Genomic DNA, 24935 nt, shown 5'->3' on the forward strand with positions numbered 1-24935 from the left:
GAAAAAGTTTGTATACACTAGTTCTTGGATTTTATATTTTTGGTCAGTTGTTGATGTCATTTCTTAACAAAACCTTTGATATTTACTTCTTTAGCAGTGGATTGCGTCAACATAGTTCATCAATTCACTAATTTAAAATAGCTGAATTTGACCATTTTGCCTATTATTTATGCCACATTTTTTCGTGACATGAAATGCTAAACACAACTATACAAATACATAAATCGATTTACTTGATAGGGTTACTTTGGAGACTTGAGCAATGCAATACATCATTTTTTGTGGAGTTATCACTATTGTCCTAAAATTCATATAGTTTATTGGTATTTTTTTTTTCCACATTCCAACTCAAATTTTGGTCAAAATCATTGTGATCTCACAATAAAACAAATAGATAGGCTTTGTGTTCTTAATATTACATATATATCGGTATACTAATCTACAAAATGAAATCACTTGCAACTTATACAAATACAATCATATCCCATATTCTAAATTTTAAGTTACATTCATATTTTTATAACTACCTCCGTTACATATTAGTTGCAACTTTGGAATATTTTATATCTCACAAACAATACCCCAAAATTGTAAATAATATATAACGGAGGTAGTAATTAATTTGTGCATCTAAATATGCAAGATACACACATCCTATCAAGCATGACTACTACACAAAATACACAATTTTAGTCACCTCAACGTGTAGGTAGGCTGCACATCCTCAATGTCTTAGCCCTAATATACCCTAAATGGTATTATAGTCTAATGCCTTTAGACTTTGGAGCATGATGGTAACACTAAAATTACATGCATAGTTAAAGTATTTAGACACTCAATTTTGTCTATATATGTCAGTTTACAGTTTTATTTGCTCGTTATTAGCCGCCCATTAACAACCAGTTATAGGCCCAAAATCTGCATTGACTTGACCCGTTTTGATCCAATAAATATAACCCTCTTTTAATTTTACCCGTTAGCTAATGACGTACACGTACACTGACTTGTCCGGTCTGACCATAACCGTATCTAACCAATACCCCAAAACTAGGTCTAGTATTAACACAGACACATTCTAAAGACAGCATTAACTCGACCCACTTTGACTCAATCAAATATGGCTCTCTTTTGATCTTATTCGTTAGTTATTGACATACATACACGTTCACTGATCATAACCCAACCTACCCAATAATGAATAATACCAGGTCTAGCATTAACATGGGTATATTCTAGTTAATTCGCAATGACCCAAAATTCCAACCTAGACAAATGTAAGGATTTTTTTTCTTTTTTTTTTAATTTTATTTTTAAAGAGTGAAAACTAGTGGCGGCTAAAGGGGAGAGTAGTAAGAGTGAAGAGGTATAGTGAAGTAACACGAGAGCACTGGAACACTTCAACGTGTCGTCCTTATACCATTCTTCTTATGTTGCGCTGTCGTCCCGTTTATTTTCCTCCTCTCAATTTTTTTATTTTTTATTTATTTATTTTCAAAAACTAAAAAACAAAAACGAAAAAAATACTACCCAACGAAAGACTTTGCTACGACTTCCTTCTTCACAAGATTGGAGGAGAAAAAAAGAAAAATTTTAGAGAGAGAAAATTAAAAAAAAATAAAATAAAAAATTACCCAAAATTAAATTTTAACAATTTGATTTTTGGGTGGAATTTCAAATTAATTTTGATATATTCAATTGAAAGTTTAATTTCCCCCAATTTTTCGAAATTCTCAAAATTTTAGGGTTCTTATTGTTAATTCTCTTTTGTTTCACCAAGCGAGAATTTTTCTTCCAAGTAAGTATCTTTTTTGTATTCCGATTGGTCTGATTTGAATTTGTTGAGGTTCGAGCGTCTTTTTTGAGGTTTTAATTGGTGTTTGTGTATATAATTCGATGCGAATTTTGGTTTTTTTCGAATTTTTATTGGGTAATTTAATTTTGAGTTGTTAGGGTTTCTGCATGCCGATATCTATAAGTTTTAATTGTTCTGAGAATTCTGTATTAATTGTTTGTGATCCTGTTTGTTTGATTTTCATCGTTGATTGAGCTAGGGGATTGGATTATGATAATTTGGGGAAGTTTAGTTTGTCAATTGTTGTTGGGATTTGCGTTGGGATTTTGTTTAAATTGATTTGGATTGATTATTGAAATCATGATTATAAATTTATTAGCTTTTAGTTTGATAAATGTTGCATTTATTTTGTCTAAAATTATGAGTGAATTATGGTCTCTCAGCGGCAAAGTGTTGAAGGTTGCCAAATTCAGGGGCACTCTGCATGTTAAATTACCTGAATTCTTAACAACCTAAAGAGATATTGATTGGAGAAAGTCTCCGATCATATACAGTGATCGAGTTATCGCGATATAGATAGTCTCAAAGATGACATAAATCTTTCTCAATTTTCTCTTAGAAAGGGGTTGAGACGGGTGATTGCTAAGATATGTGACAATTGATCTAGTAGATAACGAACCGTCCTGTCATACTTTTGCCCAGGAAAAAGGGTGTTTCAGCTTCATGCAATTAGTTTTTTTTTTGACAATCTTGGTAGACTGTAATTCAATTGAAGTGTTGGAAGGGGATGATGATATATGTTTTTAGTTACTTGGGGATCTATAGTATTTGATGACTCCAAATTGGTTTGGAATTCTGCTGATTCCTATGTCAAGCTCGAAGTGAGCTTATAGATTGTGAAGCTGGTTTAAGCCTCTCCAGAGTACTTGAAGTCAGTGAATTCATTAATTTTGAGAATTCAATGCCAGAGGTGATAGGACTGGAAAGGGAAAGCAGCTAATCATGTTTCTGAGAACTAGTTTTAGTCTTTTAGGTCAATAATATTATTGTACCTCCGAGAGTATGATCTTGTTCTTGATTAGTGGATAGGTTATGTCAGCAAAATTATATTAAGAGGAGATGACTATTGTTAATACAAGTAATAAAAAAACGATAATTAGAGAAATCATATAATTCGTAGTATGTAAGCTAAAATGTGGAAAGGTGATAGGCCTAAGATCCTGAGATTAATAGAAATACACACGTAAGTTCGAGAGGGAGTAAATAATTATGTAGATTACTTCAGTAATTTGAATTGTATTTTTTCCAATGTTAAAATCACATGATTGGTTCTGTGATGCTATTTTTGCAGAATATTACTTCAGTAACTGGAAGAATTTAAAGTTGGAAAACAGGATCTTTGCTCGAAATTTTTAGCTTAAGGATTTGACTTGTATTTTTCCAATGTTAAAATCACATGATTGGTTCTGTGATGCTATTTTTGCAGAATCTCTAGGCTGATCTAGGTTAAACACATTGCAGGTTCAAAGTTGAATATCTGAGATTGATGCCTTTTTAAGCGTGTAACTGAAGCATGCCATCAAAATCTATTTTGGCAAGCCAACCCGAGCCTAATTCCCAAACTAATACTCCACCATCAGCAGCTTGTTCTGATCAGTGGTGGCGAGGGGCTGGATATGGTCCATTGCCTTTAACTGATGCAGTTGGAAGTGTTCCTAAACCAACATTGCTAAACCATCCAGTTGAGATGTCGGGATCTAAAGATGACCAGTCACTGTCAAATGCGGGGGATGATGAAGAAGAGACCAGCAAAGACTCAGAAACTACAGGTTCTACTTCTACCCCTCGAGGTATTGTTCCACATATATGTTACTCCCTCCCTCTCTAGATATTAGGCAACATTTCTATTTTGGATTGTCTAATAATAGTCCACTTTTAAAATTTTGTCGATCAAAACTTACAACTTGTCCATATTAGTCTTAACCGATGGTAACTTAAATAAAAGAGTACTTTGTGGGCTCTATGGCATGGTAATAATGCAAAGTTTTTCAATTAGGATGATTATGATAGTTCTATCCAATTCCTTGGCTTTACCTTCAATTATATGTGGCTTATTATTTAAGGATGGAGGGAGTATCATTATGCCAACATAATGGCGTGTTCATAATGCGGTGCTTTATAATTAATTGGAAGAAGTATCTCATACTCTATTTGCTTTCTGATTTTCCCCCCTTATTATTTGAGGGCTGGGGTGGGTGTGTGTTTATGGGCATGTGTCTGTATGTAGTATGTAAACAGTAAATCATTAGCAGAGTTTAAGATTTGTACATGAGTTGCAGACTTGCTGGACTTGTACTAGAATGCGAAGTAGGAATTTAATTTACTTTTTTGCTTTAATAAGGAACCAATATAAGATTCTCTTCGCCATGCTAATCAGTTTATTTTCCCTGCCTCAGACGGTAGCTGTGGGCACGATCTTCAGAAATCGCAATATGGTGAGTCTGGTATGTCTCTCGGAAGTGCAGATTACTATTCACAGCATCCACAGCTAGAACTTGTTGGTCACTCAATTGTAAGTGATACATGTTTTTTGTTTACACTGCTAGACTTGCCAAATGATGATTACTGCAAATATGAATATATTACAACCAACTATTTTTGTAATACTATACTGCTATATGCAGGCCTGCGCGTCAGCTCCTTATCCTGATCTCTACTATGGAGGAATGATGGCTGCCTATGGATCTCAGCCCCTGGTAGGTCGCTTTATAATTTCATAACTGGTGATTTTTTGTCATAGGGGAAGTGGGGAGTGCACTAGGAATTTTTCATGTCCTTCATAACCTACAGTTACTTGTTCATAATTTGTGATTGCTCTGAGGGCAAGATCAATGTCAAAGGAAAAGGGATGCATAGAAATAAATTAATAGCTGTGTTGTTAATTTAACTTCTTGTTGTCTAGTGTGTCTGCCTATTGTCTGGTGTATGTTTGTTTTTTCCCATGTGAAGCTCTATGATGTGAAAGTATCGCCTTTTTTCCCCGTCTAATTAGATCAATTTGTTCTGGAGCCCATTAAACTACCATCTTACCACATTATTCTCTCTGCAACGTCTCATTACGCCCCAAGAACTAGTAGCTACTAACAGATGATCCCTAGAGTAGTGACACTGACCATTGGCCATCTAATTCACTTTATATGCAAATGGCTTTCGCTACTTGGTAATCACTTTCTGAAATGACTGCTGCTCTTCTGCATATGTTCTCTGCGCATGAGAAACTTCTTCAATTGCAGCTCTTCAGCAAGAATAATTCTGCATTTAGCTTAATGACATTCTCTCTACAAGCAGTACATAGTCCTTTCTGAAACCACTTTCCACTCTCTAGCAGTCTCATAAGCTCATTTAGACCCACATGGCCACACACAGTGACATAACTGCAGTTAGCTCCACACAGCTTTGGACTTGGAACCTTTAAAGTAAAGAATGCTTGCAGATTTGCGACATTTATGCATAGGAGCAGAAATAGGAGACTCAATACATATCCTTCTTAACAGGTAACATGTCTGCGGAGGAGAATCTCCTGCACATATAACCACTGAGTAAGTAGGATTCTAAATTGTCTAACTCCATTTTTCCCTTCTCTTGGAAGTCACCTCCATTTTATAGATGGTCATAATAGACCTCCATTCTGCTTCATTTACGAGAAGTAGTCACTGTTAAAATGTCAATTTCCTTAAATAAAGAAAATAACTGATCATCGCTGAAAGCTTGCTTGTTGCTTGAGAACTGACAGTCTCTAGGCTTTGGCACACTTTTGCATTATTTTTGAAATGACTATTTGCTGGCAGACTTAAGCATTAAATAGCTTATTCTGCTATTGGAATGGCTCTATTGACAAGATTATCAGGGTTGTGGCGTTCTCCAGACTACTGATTGGATTTATGTCTTAAGGTTCTGTCCTAGCATCACTTTGTCTTAGTGCTTGTGGTTAGCCTAAGGTTTATGATAATCGCCTTAATCTTACAATTTGTGAAAATTGGAAGTTTTAGGACTTTTAGGATTTTAAAAAAAAGGGAAAAAAATGTTCTTTTTCTAGGGAATTACGAGTGTAATATTATCTTCCCAGTTGATGATCTTGGATGAGTTTTATCTGTGGTAATGTGCTTTATCCACCTTCTAACTCGACAGCTCTCCCATCAGCAGTAATTGCTTTAAGAGGGGAGGGGGAAATGACCTCTGAATAAACATGGATTGGATGTTATTCAATTGTATAATGTTGATAAAGCTAGCTAGGACAGTTGTGTTTGCGATTGTGTCTACAGTTTTACAGGTTTTTCATGTTAGAAGTCTCTTTCATCTATCAACTTTAAATGCTTTCAGTTGTCAATCGTCCAAAACATTGCTACGGAGTATCTGTTTGGCCTTTAGTTTTATGAATAAGATATGCTGTTTGTTTTTGGCTCGAGTCGGGTAATGACGTGTGCCTGTGTGACTAAATCTTTCCTTTAATGTAATGATATGATTAGGTTCCTCCCCAGTTTTTTGGGATGCATCAACCTAGGATGCCTCTACCTCTTGAGATGGCACAAGAACCTGTTTATGTTAATGCTAAGCAGTACCATGGAATCTTGAGACGGAGGCAGGTCCGTGCTAAAGCTGAGCTGGAAAGGAAACTTATTAAAATCCGAAAGGTAATTGCATACTTGATCCATGTAGACTTTGTATCTAATTTTCTCTTTTGTGACCTTTGAATGCATTGAATCCTTAATGTGTGTGTGTTTTTTTCCCTTTTCTGTAGCCATATCTCCATGAGTCTCGCCACCAACATGCTTTGAGAAGGGCTAGAGGTACAGGAGGACGTTTTGCGAAGAAGGGTGAAGCTGAAGGTTCTAGCCACTCTGCTGATGAGAAAAATAAATCATCAGGTTTTGATCACTCGTCTGATCTTCATTGGATAGTTTCAGGATGTTGCCTTTATTCTCTTTTGACATTTGGAAAATTTCTGTATACAATCAGATGCAGGAGGGTCCCATTCGCATGAGGCCCATGAAGAATGGGCTGACCTGTCCAACGGTTCAGGAGGAACTAGAACTGGGGAAGGTCAGTCGAACCAGCAATGGGGTAACAGCATGTCTAATGACCAGGCTCCACAATGTGCACTAGCCATCTGATAGTTTGAGCATAGCGAGGGAGTCGAGAATTCAACTACCTGGATAGAAGATGTATATGTCCTATTTCTCTTTATCTTTTTATGGCAGATTGGATCTTCTCTTGGCCTTAAATGGCCAAGCGGCAAATCATTCTTGGCTGGTTAATAGTGCTTGTGGGTGTCAGGGAGAGTAGGATAAAGTTGGATAGCAAATTAGCAGTTTGATGGCCTTTGTGTTTATCGGCATACCCTCTGGATTATGTACAGTTTGTAGTTTTTATTTTTCTGTAGTTCAGAGCTTTAGGTTAGTGAGGAAGGATAATGAGGCTAAGTTATCATCATTTGGTAGTTCGTTATGTTCGATCTTGGTGACTTTTACTTCATTTTAGTACTTTGTATAGTTGGTAGGTTTATGGTGCTATTAGGTTCGTATTTGAGATATTACTATACTCTTGGCTGGCTACAGCTCATAAAGTGTTTGGAACAATAGGTTTACTGAGATTTTGTGTTTAACCTTTCTACTTGAGACTAACACTGTACATGTTTTACTGGCACTTTGGTAGCATTAAAGATGGCTGAATAGTGGGCTTTTGCTGGTTTGTTTTGCTCTGCTCAGGGTGAAGATTAGAGTAGGAGATTACGAATAAGCTACTCCATATAAGTTTAACTGTGATTTGCGTGGATCAAGTCCTTCACGTTGTAGATTCATTGGGTACTTGACTATGCGATCCTCCAATTGACAATACTTGAAAAGTGCAACGTATGTTCTCGTAGTAGTTTTTTAAAAGCTGAATACGTAGTAGTAAAAAAAAAAAATTACGAGACAAGCAAAAAAAAAAAAAAGGCTCCATTTTACCCCATTATAATTTTAACACTTAACGAGATTAACAATGCTAAAACGATAGTGCACGCAACTTTTTTTTTTTATTTATTATTTTTTTTTTTTTTGAACAAATGTCTAAGCAAATTTAGTTGTAAACAAAAGGTGAAATCAAGATGTTAACGTCCAATACGGTCTAATAAGTTCAATTTAAATAAAATCAGATGAAAGGATCCCCTAGGTTTCTCTCACACGTTAAATACATGGTTTTACAATGTAAAAGGGAGAGAAATGTAACAAAAATGGTAGCCATAAAACTGTAATTTTAAATAGACAAAATTAACACAATATGGATTATACATCTCCATGATGTTGTTGTGACTGCCCCTTGTCATCCTCAATATCCTCTACAGTTTCTTCCACAGGCTCATCACCAACATCAACATCATCAGCTACGCTACTTGGTGGTGGTGGCACCTCAAAGTTGGATCCACTATCACTTGCAGACTCATTATGAAAGTCGGTCACATTGACTCCCTCAGGTTGTTGATTCATTATTCCTGAGATAGCCAGTTTCGGGGACCACTCCAGGACATCATCAATGATATTAGAAACCCTCTTCTGGTACCTGAAAACATAATGTTGGCCATTAGGCTCTGTTCCCTTCAACTTAAACCTATTACTGGGGTCCTAAAATCCTTTTTCAGTTAAATTCAACAAAGTATTTTACGTAGTAATTAAGAAACTCATATGTGTCACAGTGCCATTTTAGTAAACAAGTACACAATACCAAACATTTCTTTCAAATTTTTTCTAACCATGAAAAAGAACTCAGGTGTAAATGGGCCCTCCACAACTACTATCTTCTCTCTCTACTTCATACTCTCCTTGATCTCCTAGCAAAAGTTGTCCAACACAACTTTTTTTTTTTTTGGGATGTACTCCGTAAATAAAAAACTTTCTATATGCAACTATAAGTCTAAGGGTGTTTAACTCTACACTCCAATTACAAGTGGAATTTGTAGCACCTTCCCAATCTAAGAAAATCATTCTATTGTACAGGAAAATTTAAAAAATAAATAAATCTAATTCCGATATTATAAAACCGTACTGTGTGTGGTTCAGTAACTAGAACTTAGATGATAAAAGCAAGGATCTCCTATTGGTTACCACTTCTGTTATAAGAACATGGTCGCAAAACAACATTAAAACCAAACTATATGATGGGGGCCTGTCTCCAAGGAAGTCTGGATTATCTTGGCACAATTTGAAAAATCAATGGCCATTTCAAAGTGTCCAGTATCCAACATGGGTATTATTGGTAAGGCAATTACACCACAACACTAATAAAAAAAATTTAAAATAAAAATCAAATGCAAATTAAGAAAGGCAGACACCAGTAAGTACAGGGCTAGCCAAAAATAAATTTAAATGTGACGCTAACCTAGCTCGAGCAGCTTCATCAGGAGCATGATGTCTCAAAATCAATATGACAACAACAGATGTTACAGCATAGAAAAGCCGGCTAGTCCACTTTGGTGGGTCCTCTTCATCTTTTTTAGGCCAAAAACGGAACAACTCGCTTAGTGTTGCTTCTTCTGCAAGAATATTGGGGAAAATCCACACGCGCTTTCCAAGGAAAATCCAAAGAGCCCCAAAAATTGTGGCTCTCACTGCAATTGTAATCACCAAAAATTAGTGATATATGAATTGAAGACGGACAGTATAGAATGCAAGTTAAAACTAATGCATCAGAATATAGAATGCAAGTAAAAAATATATGGGTCTTGTAATCTGTCAAAAATATATATACACCCATTCAGGCAATATTATCAGACGAAGTCTGGCGATCTTCAATAAGATTGAAAGCCACCAGTGCAGAATATGGAATAAGGTTGCACACCAAAGAAGACAGTTGATAGATAAAGATTTGAGGTGGGGTGGAGAGATCTAGTGATTCGGCAACAACTCCATACAGTAACAAGTACAGTAAATGAAAGTGAAACAAGTATAGGCCAGGAATATATGAATGAATTCAGAAACAAGAGGATAACAAGGAACAAACTACAGCTGGCAACAACAAAAAATATTAAGACATAGGAAACATACACATTAGAACGCTAAGTATAAGTAGAAGAATCCCAGCACACGAGTAGAGTACCACAAGCTTGGCCGTGTGTGGGTATACTGGAAATAAGCAGATTGCTAATGTTAAAACAGGCCAGGAGAATGAGAGAAGTGTCTGCCACAAAGGATGCCGCTTTATAAATGTCCATACAAAGAAAGCATCATTATCTGAAAAGGTTTGAACCTGCAACACAATAAGAAAAGCAGCAAATGAACACCAACAGGAGGGAAGAAAAACTTCAGATTTTTTTTTAGAAAAGACTAGTCACATAGCAAAAGGGACAGCAATTATATCTTACTCTAGATTCATAAGAATCATAATCACATCAACTATAGAATAATAATAGAAAAAAAAGAGACAATGATAATTGCCTCAAGGTAAGTAAGTTCATCATTTAATTAGAAAAAACTTACAACCGAGAGAGATACAGTAAAAGACTTGAGTACTGAACAGTAAACTACGACAAAACACATCATGAAATAGCTCAGTCTTGCTGGATTCCTGTTCTTCAAACACTCGGACAAAGAAATTTACAAGAAAACTACAGCACCCATTTCCCAAGACAGTCAAATGGATGAGAAACCCCAATGTACAATTCGCTAATCCAATTTATCATAAATTACAAGAAAGAACAACATTAGGGAGGAAATGAATGGTCATAGATTGTACCCTGACAAGTCCATATTTCAGAATACATGTTAAGCATAAACACATCATGGAGTAGGAATGTCAAAACAGCGAGAATAGACTTCACTCACATCAGCATATGATTAACATGGATCCAACCCAAAGTCCCAAAACCAAAAACAAATTCCTACATTTTAAGATGTAATTTACAAATAATATGCAGACTGCTCTGGGAAACTAGAGGAACCATCATCACAAATAAGACCAAACAAAAGTCCAGAGATGGGTCTTACAACAATAGCGGAACAAGAAAATTTTCACTTGACAATTCACAAAACCTTGCATTGCACAGAGTCTATACAATTATACAAATACAAGATAAAGACCGTGGATGCACCCTTGAATAAAAAGGGAAATAGATTGATGATAAAAATCAGCAAGAAAATGGATTGGGAAGCTAATCATGAGCTTCAACTCCTTTTAATATGACAATCATTTCCTGGAAAGCCAGCTGCGTTTGCTCACCCCTCTTTCCAGTTTCCATGCCTCATTCATTAATCTCTTCCATGTCAACAGACTAGTCACCTAACGCCTTCTTTCATTTATTCTCAGCCACAATAATAACTAGACCTAAGGTCAGAAATATTCCTTTACATATAGGACACCTTGTGAAGCCTGGTGGGTTCATCAAAGGTATTTCATTCCTACATGCAAAAACACTATAAGACTTAAGCTACCAGAGCACAAAAAATAAGGGCCCCGTGACCTCCACAGGGCATCAGAAAACCCAAGGAAGAGACAAGAACTGAGCACAGTTTCCAGGCAAGGGAAGGATATCATGCCTAATATAGCAAGATGGCTAGCATAGTGGCTATGGAAGGCAATCTAATTCGCACTAATATTCAGCAATCACCACTAATTTCAAGAATCATTGCAAGTGATGTAGAAAAATCCCAAGACATTTACAATTTTTAAATTTCAGACAATAGTATTTAGCAAGGTTGCAAATGGTGACACAACAGAGGCTATAGAGGAGCTACAGGAACATGAACTATATAGGTCTACAAGCCAGAATCTTTACAGAATTTACAGAAACAGAGTCTCTAACACAACTTGTAAGCTCCCTTACCATCCAATGTTGAAGGCCAAAAGATGGAATTTATAACAAGAAAATTACCCGTTGTAATGATACCACTCAGTAATATCAACATTCCATCCAACAAAAAATGTTTTCCCACATGTTTGGACACAATGAATAATTTCTAAAATCAGGCCTGCATATTATCACATCCCACTAAGAAAATGTTTTCCCCTTTGTTTAGACCTTCCTTTCCCCAAACTCTCACTGTTCTCACACTATGCTGGCCTAAGGAAGCCAAAATTGTGAGAAGCAACACAAAGGGACGCTAGACAAACACCAACCCAAACGCCTAGAGCAACTTAACTTGAAATGACAAATCCTTTGCAACACAATAAAAAGACAAGATCTCCATCTCCTCCATGACTAAGTGACATTCATAGCCCCAACGCCTAGAGCAACTTGAAATAACAAATCCTTTGCAACGCAACTTCACATTCTTCTTTTACAAACTCTTCTTAAGAAATAACTCTCATAAAGTATTCTTAAGAAACCAACTCCATGGTCAACAAGTCCACATCCAATAAAAAATGTCATATAGCATTACAACACATCCAAAGATCAACCCTTGTATGAAAGCTCGAATATATTTTAGCTTCCTCATAAACTTTACTATAATAACAAAGGAATTAAAAATATTAGAAAAAAAAAAATAATACTTCCTCCGTTCCCCTAATATTGCAACAACGGGGGAAGACACGGAATATAAAATGAGGAGAGATATAACGTAAAATAAAGATAGAGACCCATGTGACGAGGAGAGAGACAAGTAGAAAGCATGTGCAAATATTGGGTCATGTTGTAATATTTGTAAAACTTCCTAAAATGGTAATTGTTGCAATATTAGGGAAACTGAGGAAGTAGTAAATGAAATACATCTAAAAGAAAACTTGTTTGTTTTCTAGTTTCCTTTAAACTCTAAGAAGTTGTTCTTATATATCCCTATCATAATAGCTTAAATTGTGTTTGCAAATGTTCTTAGAAATGGTTCAATACTTCTGCATATAAAGAGGCATAGATTTTGTAGTTTCTAAGAAATGCAATTTGTTGACTACTATCACATTGGAAATACATAGCTCTTTCTCCTATTATGCTTCCAGTTTCTTTACTTCACTCCTCTACTTTTCTTTGTTTTCTGTTTCTCATTGCTTCCTTGAGTTCCATCCATTTCCCCCACTATCTACTTTTCCATCCTACCATTTCCATTCAACTTTCTCAATCTCTACCAATTAAGGTATTGCCATCTCTTTCCAACACATTCTCACCATTGCAGCGAAATCTAATCCTTATTAACAATATGGGTCAACCACAAATTCTCAAATCAAAATTTAGAGCTTTTAATAACTACATAACATTCAATAATCAAAAAACCTATCTCCAAATAAAATCTAGCCAAGTAAAAAACCTCAGGTTCTCACCTGGTTGCTCTGGTAACCCCAAACCTCAAGTAGCCCCAAACAATATCCAAGCATTCATAAACCCACCATTGCAGCAATAAATTGCTGACAAAGTCGCATATCATAAAAACAAAATTCTTAATGCAAATACCAAAACACCTCACATTGCTTTAATATATGAATCATTGTTCCTCTCCAAACAATACACGTTCAATTTCAAACTTAAGATCCAATGAGAAGATGAATCATTCGCAGAGACCTGCACAGTATCCTACCTGGCACACTTAGAAGCGTGTGGACCACACACTAAGAATAAGAACAATAGCAAGTATACTAAACTTACATCTCTACTATTCCAAACCACATAGAAACAATTGCTCAAAGCCTCAGAAACAAAAAATTTAGCAGCCAATGCATGCCCAATTGCCCAGCACAAAATCAATCAATCAGGTCTAAACTATATTTGATTAGCAACATATAGCACGAGCCTTCTAAAGGGCATAACAACATGCTATTAACAACTTAGTGAGAGGATAGTGGTGTACATCCCACACTCTCTAATCTCACAAATGTGTACACTGATCACCCATATTTACAGCTCTAAAACTGACTTGAAAGCACGGTAAGTTAAAAGTCTGAAGAAAACAAAGTTTATAAAAAGAAAATTACCCTAATTAATATCTCAAAGTCAAACCATACTAATTTATAATACAAACTTAATTCCAAACGAGTCTTTTCCTGTTTTTTCAGGACGGAAGGGGTTGGGTTAGGCTGGCAAAAAAGAAACTTACAGGAAAGATCTCCAAATGTGCAGGCCATGTTGACAACTTCTTCTTACCCGGCCTTAAAGTTTTTACAACACGGTCACATCGTACAATGAGGTTTTTCTTCAATAGTACATCGGCAATATCTTCTGCTTCTAGATTACTATCTGATCCCAGTATATCTCTGACCTCTGGGTGATTTTTTAAGAATCTCACAAAATCCTTCCCCCTGAAGTACTCAACGCGTGTCTCTTGTAAAACTGCCCACCTTGACTCCAATTCTTTATGATCTCTCACCTTTTCAGCAAATAACAGGTATACATCCTTCTCTACAGCTTGTTTCTGAAATATAACATGACAATTCAAATCAGAGATGTATCCACACCTCCTCAAAAACACAAAAGGAGCTGCATAAGACAAACTTGGCTACATAGCAAGGAAAGAATAGCCTATAAAAAAATAAAAGAGCCACCTCATTTGCTTTTGTAATATACTCATCGTTTCAAATGGGTTCAAATTACCAAAGTAACCAATCTGCTAGAGCTAACCAATCAAAATCAAATAGAAAATCAAGCCACCAAATCATATACATCACCGAAAAGACGAATTCACATTATTGGTACCAGTCTTTCCAATACGCTCCATCCGTCCCGAAACAGTTGCTACTCCCCTCCTATTTTCTCTCCCTAATTCATTCCAAACGTTCCGTAAGTCCGTATCAAGAAGAATCCAAGCAATAATCAACTTACAATTACCGAAAATGCAACAAACTTTCTTCGGACATCGCAAATTATACTATGCGTATTTTATATTCGAAGAGAAATCACTACAAAATTGACATGCATTGCTTAGTCTTCTTTAAACACCATGATCTCATACATAGTTAACATCTACCAATTACGAAAAAACAACCTAAAATAAACAAAATTCACATCTAAATCACCAAAACAAACTAAAATATCATTCATCACAACAATTAAACCTCAATTCACAACAAAACTTCAACCAAAATTGAACAATTCATCAGCCAAAACAGATAAAATCATCAGCCGACACTTAATTCCATAAACAGAAACATCATCATAATCATCCAAAATGTAACAAATTAAAAGACGAAATAAGATCTGTAACTAACTTAAACCCTAAATCATCAAACAAAAAAAATATCAAAAAATCGACAAAAAATGCAAGAAAAAGAGGAGAGAGAAAGAGGCGAAACCCGAGGAGGAGTATCGCTGCCGCCGCTTTGCAGAGATCCGGTGGATGATCGCCGGACTTTCTTCTTATCGACGCCGGCTTTCTTCATATTTTCTCTCTCCTCTGATTAATTTTGTGATGGAAGAAAGAAAAATGGGTTGGTGTTTCACGTATTTCGACGAACTTATTTGAAACGTTTTTATGTACTCTTTCTTACAAAATCTGTTTGATTTTTTAATGCTGTACTCGAGTGTTGCATAACGACGTCATTACTTGTCGTTTTGGCTTTATGATCTGATGTGGCGGCGTTTGGACGTGCCACCTCAGCCGATTATCCACGTTGTTGTTTTTTTTTTTTTTTTTTTTTTTTTGGCTTATGGAGAGGAACTTGAACATATGACTCATGGAATGCATGACCTTAGTTTACACTACTAGTAAGGGTTTATTTTGATTTATTGAACTAAACTGATTAGAGTTGAACTGAATTGAAATTAAGTTGAAGAGAATAGGCTCTAAGTATAAGAATTAATAAAGGTGAAGAAGTACTCCGTAATATATTTGCACTTTGGAAAATCTCATTAAAAGTATAGTCAAATAAGAGAAATTGATTAAATATTTTGAAACTAGTTAATCTCCTTTTCGTATGATTGCATTTAGAATTTGAGTACAATGGTAAATCAAATACTATAAGTAAATTACTTAGCTAGTAGCTATCATCACTTCAATTTCAACCAATGAAATTATTGACAATTTAGGGCCTATTCTCTTCAGCTTAATTTCAGCTCCAATCAGTTCAATTCAATTCCTAATTTCCTTCTCTCATAAAATATTCATTTCAGTTCAGTTCAGCTCCAATTAGTTCAATTCAGTTCAGCTCAGTTCAATTCAGCTCCAATTAGTTCAATTCAGTTCAGCTCAGTTCAGTAAATCACAACAGGTTCGTATTGTTCGAAGCAATTCTATTTCTATGCATTTATATTACCTTAGATAAGTTAGATTGTAAAAATTATGGAGTTTCAAGCTTTGAAATTATACATTGCATTGATTATGCTATAGTATATATAGCTTGTTATATCACGCGGTAGTTATTACTTTTGGAGGATGAAATTTAAATTGAGCATAATGGTTTAGTTAATGAGACTCCTCTCCAATCTATGTCAAATTTATAGCTCAATATATCACAAGATATGGACAAATGAAGTCATATAAGAGCCTTAACGAAGATCCTCCCTCATCATGAGCAACACACATGGACCCACATGAAATTGTAATAATATAATGAACGGTTTAAATATTTGTGGGTGTTGAAAAATACAAAATCAAAGCACAACCTTATCCCTCCTCAAATGCATCATCTTTGCTCTCTGTCACCTCAAACTCCATTACCAACAACAACAAGCAACTTCTTCCTCTTCTTCAATACCAATAATTCTACTACTAATCATGGTTTGTATGGAATTAATTGGAGATTTAATCCACTAACTATGCTACCCAAAAGAGGCAATTATCATCAAAGGTGGATTATTTCATCAGCAATGGAAAATGATTCAAATTTTGAAGTTGACCAAGATAAGGCTAGACAAGCTCTAAGTGATCTTGACCAACAGCTTGATTCTCTCTCATCCAAACAAGTCAATCCTCCTAAAATTAGAGGTTTTGTATAATTTCTCTCTTCTTTTCTAATTGTATTAATCTAATTTACTCCCTCCGTTTTTACTTTATAGTGGTTTTAGTTTATATGATGGTATGTGCAACCTTATTTAATATGTAAATGATTAACAAACTTGCATAAATAAGGGTGAAATTGAGTAGCACCACCCAAATTAGATAGAGTTATTCAGTTTTTATTCAAAGGTTTCATTTTTATTACAGTAACTCCACGTGATAATGTTACCTTTTTCATACTGCGTCTTAGGACTAACAAAATAATAAACATGTTTGAAAATAATTGCAGCCTCGAGTATTGGCGATTTGAAAGGGCAAGTGAGAGATGAGCCACCGGAAATATCAGGATCATATTTAGGATATACTGCATTTGTTCTTTTTTTGTTCACAATATTTTATAATGTACTTTTCTTTACCGTCATTAAACCTTCAGTCGATGGACCAGATGAAGATATTGCATCTACTGATGTTACTTTAACTTATCAAACTCCCGATGTAAGCCAACCATAACAATAAAAACATTTTAATTTGATAATTTAGAGTTAATATTTTGTTATTCGTTTAATAGCACCTCTTTTTTCTCCAAGTCAGACGATAATCTTGATATTATTAGTAGATTGTTGTTATTTATTATCTTTGTTATTGAGATTCAATTTAAAACCAATAATTGTTCCAATTTATTATCAATGGTGTTGGTTTAATTTGATTAATTTGACTTCAATTTTAATTTAAAAATAACTTTTTTTGATGCATGATCGGTTAATTGATTGCTTGTAAATGAATGAAAATAGTTATAACTTATAACTTACAAGTAATTGATTGTACATATTGATCCATACCTAGACTTATATAACATTAATTATTCCGAACCCATAAACGAGCCAAGCTCACCATTTTTAGTTCATAAAAAATGGGTACGAGAATGTGATGTATGATTTTTTTAAAAAAAATTATTTTGGTATTGAGGAGAGTTAGATAAGAACATTAAATCATTAAAATACGAATAATAAGAACATTAAAGAAGACATCTCAACATATATTTTACTTATAAAAGGTATAATTATTCAAAAATAGAGATATAATTCTCCACAAATTCGGAGTAATAATATATTTTTACTCAATAATTTCATAAGGATCTCCATAATAAAAGCGACGACCCCAAAAAGGATCGCTACTAGTTCCAGCATCCGCGGTTGTAAAATCAGTACAATCCTCATAAAATTCGGTATCCTCGGGGTTTAGAAAACCATGATCAACTATCATTTGGAAGAAAACTGCTGATTTCCTATAGTCTTTTCTTGCCTTTAGACCACTACCCATATAAGGGTCTGGTTCAGCTAACCCTGGATTGCTAATCTCTCCACCCCATTCTACGTTTGTGGCTTCTTCTGCCAATGATGTAAACAAGCTTTTTGGCCAATACCCTACTGGCCTTTTGTTCTCATACATCGACAACCACCAATTCTCGTCATCTTTGTGCTACACCACATCATCAAAATTTCAAACATATAATTAATATAATATACGGAAAGATGTTGTTTTTTAAAATTTGATTTGGATGACTAGACTTGTTAATAACGTGTATGTTCTAACTGCAAATGTACATCTACATACCTGGTCGAGATATATGTTCCAATAAGTGATGTTTTCGTCATTGATATGCATATATTTATCGGGATGATTGCCTATAAAAATGTCTTTGGATACTTGAACAAAACCTTTACAATCAAAATTTAAACATCCATTTGGTCCAGCCTGTGACACAAAATATAATACTCGTGCTACTTAGAAAAGGATTTATTAAGAAATGCAGAAAAATAATTAGAAAAGAGGAGTACATTACAAATATTTACTTGTATATAGGATGCAATAAAGTTACTTACCTTGAATCTTATGTAAAGATGAGCTTTAGTGTTGTTGAAGACAGATGGATTTACCTATTAATTTAAAAGTACATGTCTCAAGGTTCGTACATTAATAAATTAATGATAATTGGTGTACACATATGATAATTCTGAACGTATGACTTTTTATAAATGAATTATTTTACTACAAAGTATGTAAACCAGTTACGGATTAAATTAAACTAACCATCACACCAGCTTCGATAATATCAGGTCCATTTGAAACTTTTATTCGAGAAGCAGACCATTGTTTTCCAAACACTGTAGATTGATATAAGCTTACCGCGGCTCCCACTCCATGAAATTTCCTGCCTCCATAGCCTGTACTTACAATAGAAGCACTCTGCATCAAACCAATAAAATAATTAGAAGTAGTAAAAGTTATATTTTGTTATATTCGAGTTAATTGGATTGTTTAGTAATCAAGTCAAAGTTCATAAATTAAACAACTTTTAGACACGAAATAATTGTCATTTGAAATTCCCTTTGGTTTAAAGCGTCATTCATATGTAACTCATTTACACCCATACACGCCGTTTCATTTTATTTTCTCCATTTACATTTGAAATTTTTACACAGAAGAATTCATAAATTAAACCGTAGATAAAATAATCAAGGGTACTTACACAATGTTCTCCTTCTGTGTTAGGTTTGATGGTCGAAGGCTTTAGGACGTTAAGAGATCTTAAAATAGGGACAGTACCTAAAGGACAACCTTTTTTGAGCCCTAAGTTATTGGGTTCCCCTCCTTGACTTTGCAGAGAAATTAGCTTTTCCTGTAAATAAGAAATTAGATGATCTCAAAACATTAAAAATAAATCATACATTCTTTAGAAAATTGATTTTGACATACCCTTAATTGATTTTAGCACAACCTTATGCGAGAAGAGCATAGAACATCGTGTTCTCACATAGAGATGTGCCAAAATCAATTTTGGTGTGTCACTATCATTTCCCCTACAAATATGTCGTATAGTTGTGTATCTATTGACTTACCTTAGGCATATGGCTTTTTATCGAAGAATTAATAAAAGTCCGTTGCTTATAAAAATCCACACAATCAATTTCTTCTCCCGTCTCCATCTGCAATATAAAAAGCATACGAGTAAAAATATAGATTATTTACTTTGAAAAAAATGCGTGGAATCTTTCATTATTGTTTTCTTGTGAAATAGAATGTAATAACTATTGGACATAACTATATAAGGTGTAAAAATTCAAACTTTGCATTACTTTTAATTTTCTTTGAATTTCATAATATACACTAGAGATAAAACTAGAAAAAGTAATTTGATCTGAAAACACACTTTGATGGTAAGAACCGGTTGTTGTTTGTAGAATGGCGATCCATTTACTCTACACAAAACTCCCATTACTATAGTAGAAATGAAAAGGCATGCTAGTTTAGACATTTTTGCAGTCATGATATTGAAATAATTTAATTAGAAGAGAATGTAATAAATCATCAGTTTAAATAGCATCATTGGTTTGAAAAATAAAATCTATGAGTACATGAAAGGAAATAAATCATCAAATTATAAATGTAATAAATAATGAAATCTACTGAAAAGGAAATAAATCAAAATTAATAAAGAATTGAATCAAAACCATTTCAACATTTATGTAAGAAAGTAACAAGGGTAAACAAGTAAAACAACTTTTCTAAATATAATTATTTTACCGAACTTTTAATATTTGTATATAAGATTTAAATATGTAGTACTCCGTTTATATATCCTTCCTAAAAAAACAAAAAAATAAATCCAAGCTAATGTACGTGTTAATTAGATGTAAACGAGATAGACAGAGTTGAGCATAAGCCTACTTTTTTTTTTTGGTGTTTAACGGTTTAAAGAGTCACAAGGGCAGGGGTGAGAAAATCCGATCCTAGAATCTCCTGAAATAGGACAGAAAACTCTAACCACTAGAACTATCCCCCACTCTTTGAGCATTACCCTACTTACATTCAAGTGAATCATGTTCAAATATACAGGTATGTTCTTGCAATTACTTTTGATTATTTGTACTTCTTTATTTATACTCCGTACTAAAAATAAACAAGTTTGTAGTGATGTATTTTTACGAGTACCTTGTTAATATATGTATCATTATTTGTATTCACAAAAGTTGTTATCATTTTATTAAGCTTTTTTTGTTCCATGACTAGACTTGTAATTGCAGAATAATTAAACACAACAAAACTTTTTTTTTTTTGTAAGGTAAATTGAACATGACCTAACCTATTTATAATACGCTTAAATATAAAAAGTTTGCTGCGAATTACATGAAGATAGATACTAGTTCGACTTATTTGGAGCAATAATTACTCAACAATTTTTGGACCTCCGTAAAAAATTAAACGACCCCAAAAATCTCGAGTTCCAGCATCATAGACTGTATAATCTTTACATTCTTCATATATTTCTGATTCTCCTGGAATTAATACACCTTTATCAACTCTAACATCGAAGATCGCTGCACTTTTTGTAAGGTCATCTGTTGCCTTTATACCACTACCCATTTCAGGATCATCTGGAGTTTTATAACCAGGGTTGTTGATTTCACCTCCCCATTCAACTTGAGCAGCCGAATCTGCCAATGATATAAACAAGCTTTTCGGCCAATATCCGACCTGAATGTTACTCGAAGCCATATAAATTGACAACCACCAATTTCCGTCATCAGGATGCTACATGATGATTAAAATAAAATCAATATGCATAAAGAGAACGATACTTATTTTACAAGTAACATAATTTGGATGATTAAACTTATTGTGAGCGGAGTAACATTTAATTATGTCACAAGTTTACATTTATGTACGTACCTTGTCAATAGTGATGTTCCAATAAAATATTGTGTCATCACCTATGTGAGTATAGCGATCGGGCCTAGCGCCCAAAGGAAAGTTTTTGGACACTTGAACAAATCCCGGACATTGTAAACTTAAGCATTCTGTTGGTCCAGCCTATGATAAATTAATAATAAGAATGGATCGAGTAATAAAAAGATGCTTGAATGAACAAGTACAAATATTATGTGTATAAAATACGAAAAACTAGTACTTACAGTAAATTTTGCATAAATATGGGGATCAGAGCTCCTGTATAGAGGTGGATTTACCTAAAGATAATACTCGTAAAACATAAGTATATATCATTCAAGGTGGAAATCTTACATTAATTGCAGTTAAGAGGGAATTGAAACCTAACCACCCATAATTGGTCCCTAAAACAACGAATACAAAAAAAAAAAAAAAAAAAAAAAAAAAAAAAAAAAAAAAAAAGCTAGAATTAAACTAACCATCCAACCAGCTTCAATACAATCGTTTCCACTTTGAAGTTTTATTCGAGAAGCAGACCATTGCGTTCCACTTACTACAGGTTTAAATAAGCCCACTGAACCACTAGCTCCATAAAATACTCTACCTCCAATTCCTGTAGTTCGAAACGAAGCAATCTACACCAAACAATAGAATAATTAATTAGAGGGAAATTGATTGATTACATTCGTTTCATTTTATTTGCTCCAGTAACGATAGAAATCTACATAAGAATTCGTGAAATAATAGGGCACTTACACAATTTTCTCCTTCGTTAATTGAAGATTTTAGATCGTAAAATGATCGTAAGATAGGGACGGTTCCTAATGGACAACCAATTTTGAGTCCTAAATTATTGGGTTCCCCTTGACTTTGCAAGGAAGTTTTGTTTACCTGTATGCAACCATTTTCTAAGAACATTAATAATTTTCAAGACAATATGAATATGGGTAACTCAAATAAGGAGGAGGAGAATTCGGTCCACAAACAAGGCTTATAAGCTTTCATACTAAAACCAATTGGCAATAGTAGGAGAAACTCATCTATCTTATAAAGTGGAACCATCTCTCCTCTTTCTCCAATATGAGACACTTACAAGTAGGGCTGTGCACCGATCCAAAATCGGACCGGACCGGAACCCAAAATCGACTTTTTTGGGACCGGGACCAGACCGTAATCAATCGGTCTGGGTTCCAGTCCAGTTTTGGGCCGGAATGGACCGGTTATATTCTTTTTTTTTTTTTGCATTTTTAGTATCTTAATATATATATACATTTTTAACGTCTTGTTTTTATTTGCACTCTTTCCTATTTTGCACCTAGAATTTATAAATTACAACTTTTGTACCTAAACTTTAGAAAAATAAACATTAAATTTAATATTTTTACCAAAAATATTATAAAAATATACTTTCCGGTTTTAACCCGGTATCGCCAATTTGTGAGGACCAAAGACCGATCCGGAATCTCCCGGTCCGGTCCAGGTCCATTTCTGCACACCCCTACTTACAAGTGGGTTACAATAGGTTTCAACAACACACAAGAAAATAAGAAGATAATGAACTCAAAAGGTTCAAAACATTGAATAGACATACGGAGTATATATAGAGGTCTTGCTCAATGCTCACTAGTTGAAATCGATTTGACTTATAAGAGGTTTCAAAATAATAATATAAAAAAAGTACATGCGTTCAATTGTTCATTGACTTGCCTCATGCTTATGATTTTTCATCAATGGATTATTAAAAGTTGGTTGCTTATAAAAATCCACGCAATCAAATTCTTGGCCGTTCTCAGTCTGCAAATTAAAATTCATAAAAATTCATACAAGTGTGTATGTGAACAATTATAGCTTTTGATCATTAATATGTCTAACCCTCAATAAATAATAATAATAATAATAATAATAATAATAATAATAATAATAATAATAATAATAATAATAATATGGAGTAATAAACTGAAATCTTAAAATTACAAATTGAAACAGTTTTAACAATATCCACATGACTACATTATTCATCACATATTTACATATAAATCGCAATAGATAGTCAAAGGAGAGCATGTTAGTAGTGTCAAAATGAACATGATGCAATATTTGTAGAACGGGGAAATATAATTATTCAGTATAAAATAGACTAAATTATTTTCTTGGAAAAAAAAAAGTAACGATTGGACATAAGGTACAAATTAAGATCTTATTATAATCTTCTGTAAAATCATTGATTTGATTGATTTGATTTTCGAATTTTACAATAGAGCTAATTAAAACGAGTTAAGAGTACATGTAGGTACTCAATTCTTCAATTTTTCACCTTTAAGGTACTCAAATTTTTTTGCTCACCTTTTAGGTACTCAAACTTATTTTCAGGCTAATTAACTCACCACTAACTCACCACTAACCATACCTAATTAAAAAAAATAATTAAAAAAAAGACAATAACTAATTTTTCTGTTGAAGCATTCAAAAAGTAGTCATTATTAGGCTATTTAAAGAGGTCTGAACTAGGCAAAAAAATGCCATGAATACACCAGCAACAAAGTAGCAGCAAAACAGATTCAATCCAGTTTTCTTATCCTAAATTCATCATCAACGATTTTCTCAAAAATAAAAAAAAAAAAAATCAGAACAGCTGCTGCTTCTTCAATATCTTCCCTACTGTACTGCAGTCCAGTTGAAGCAAAACCTCCCTTGTTTTCCTTCGCAAAACACATACATTAATCAAACCATTCCGCATAAGAAACAACAATAAAACAAAATCCATCAACAACACTTGCATAATCCATCAACAAACAACAACACAGCAACAAATTATGTCTCAAAAAAACAACGAATCAACATCATCAATTTCGTTCACAAAACCCACAAAACCATAAACCCTAACTCGCAAAATAAGATTATCAATTGGCCAAAAATTCGAAATTTATATCAAAATAACAACAAAAACAATGAGTAATGAAGGTTACCTCAAAAAAATGGATGCGCTAAGTGTTGTTTTCCCCAAATTTTCCCAAAGGAATGCTCGTGTTCTTCACCAAATTCGCAGCTATATATTTTCCAGAATTGGAAAGTTTAAAGGGGAATAAAGGGAATAGAAGAATAAGAAAAGGGGAAAATAAAATTCTGACCGACACTTTTTTAATTCGGGTGGGCCCCACTTAGAGTTAACCCAAGGTACTGAATTGTTTACCAAAGGTACTCAATTCTTAAGGGGAATTAATTTTTTTTGCCGGAATTTGGTATTCGGTACCCAAACGGTGAAGAAAATAAATTCAGTACCTAAACGGTGAAAAATTGTAGAATTGAGTACCCAAATTTGTGCTTAACTCAATTAAAACTACAATAGTAAAATAATTTGATTGGAAAACACACCTTGATGGTAAGAATAGGCTGCTGTTTATGGAATGATGATCCATGTACTCCACACAAAATTCCCATTAAAATTCTAGCTATAAAATAACATACTAGTATAGATATTTTTGAGGTCATGACTAAATTTTGGGTAATTGAATTAAATTCAATTTTAAAAA

At 34.0% G+C, this 24935-nt stretch overlaps 3 protein-coding genes and 1 long non-coding RNA gene across 5 annotated transcripts; 2 read left to right on the forward strand and 2 right to left on the reverse strand.

The window, feature by feature from the left end:
* The first annotated feature begins 1520 nt into the window (after positions 1-1520).
* Positions 1521-7465, forward strand: LOC145574185 (nuclear transcription factor Y subunit A-1-like). Of its 2 annotated transcripts, none has more exons than XM_081631925.1 (7): positions 1521-1795; positions 3314-3621; positions 4249-4364; positions 4477-4548; positions 6319-6483; positions 6591-6717; positions 6809-7465. In XM_081631925.1, exons 2-7 carry the CDS (start codon positions 3366-3368, stop codon positions 6961-6963), a joined length of 891 nt encoding a protein of 296 aa, XP_081488051.1. In that variant the 5' UTR covers positions 1521-1795; positions 3314-3365; the 3' UTR covers positions 6964-7465. The 2 variants fall into 2 exon arrangements, with proteins under 2 accessions (XP_081488051.1, XP_081488050.1); XM_081631924.1 differs by having other exon boundaries at positions 1524-1795; positions 3314-3642.
* A 490-nt stretch (positions 7466-7955) lies between these two features.
* On the reverse strand, positions 7956-15191 carry LOC145575884 (translocation protein SEC62-like). The gene is made up of 5 exons (XM_081633681.1): positions 15035-15191; positions 13843-14157; positions 9871-10072; positions 9206-9434; positions 7956-8389 (listed from the first exon to the last, which is right to left on the reverse strand). The coding sequence occupies exons 1-5, from the start codon at positions 15119-15121 to the stop codon at positions 8116-8118; spliced, it is 1107 nt and encodes a 368-aa protein (XP_081489807.1). The 5' UTR covers positions 15122-15191; the 3' UTR covers positions 7956-8115.
* Positions 15192-16278: 1087 nt separating this feature from the next.
* On the forward strand, positions 16279-17233 carry LOC145575885 (uncharacterized). The gene is made up of 2 exons (XR_014098286.1): positions 16279-16665; positions 16967-17233. It is a non-coding gene; the product is annotated as an uncharacterized LOC145575885 (long non-coding RNA).
* Positions 17234-17790: 557 nt separating this feature from the next.
* On the reverse strand, positions 17791-24843 carry LOC145577051 (uncharacterized). Its single transcript, XM_081634739.1, has 10 exons — positions 24778-24843; positions 23113-23199; positions 21885-22040; positions 20977-21270; positions 19578-19664; positions 19208-19357; positions 18769-18924; positions 18561-18614; positions 18292-18432; positions 17791-18156 (listed from the first exon to the last, which is right to left on the reverse strand). The coding sequence occupies exons 1-10, from the start codon at positions 24841-24843 to the stop codon at positions 17791-17793; spliced, it is 1557 nt and encodes a 518-aa protein (XP_081490865.1).
* Between the last annotated feature and the right edge of the window lie 92 nt (positions 24844-24935).

This window comes from Chenopodium album, chromosome 13 (assembly GCF_948465745.1).
Source record: "Chenopodium album chromosome 13, dcCheAlbu1.1, whole genome shotgun sequence".
NCBI lineage: Eukaryota > Viridiplantae > Streptophyta > Magnoliopsida > Caryophyllales > Amaranthaceae > Chenopodium > Chenopodium album.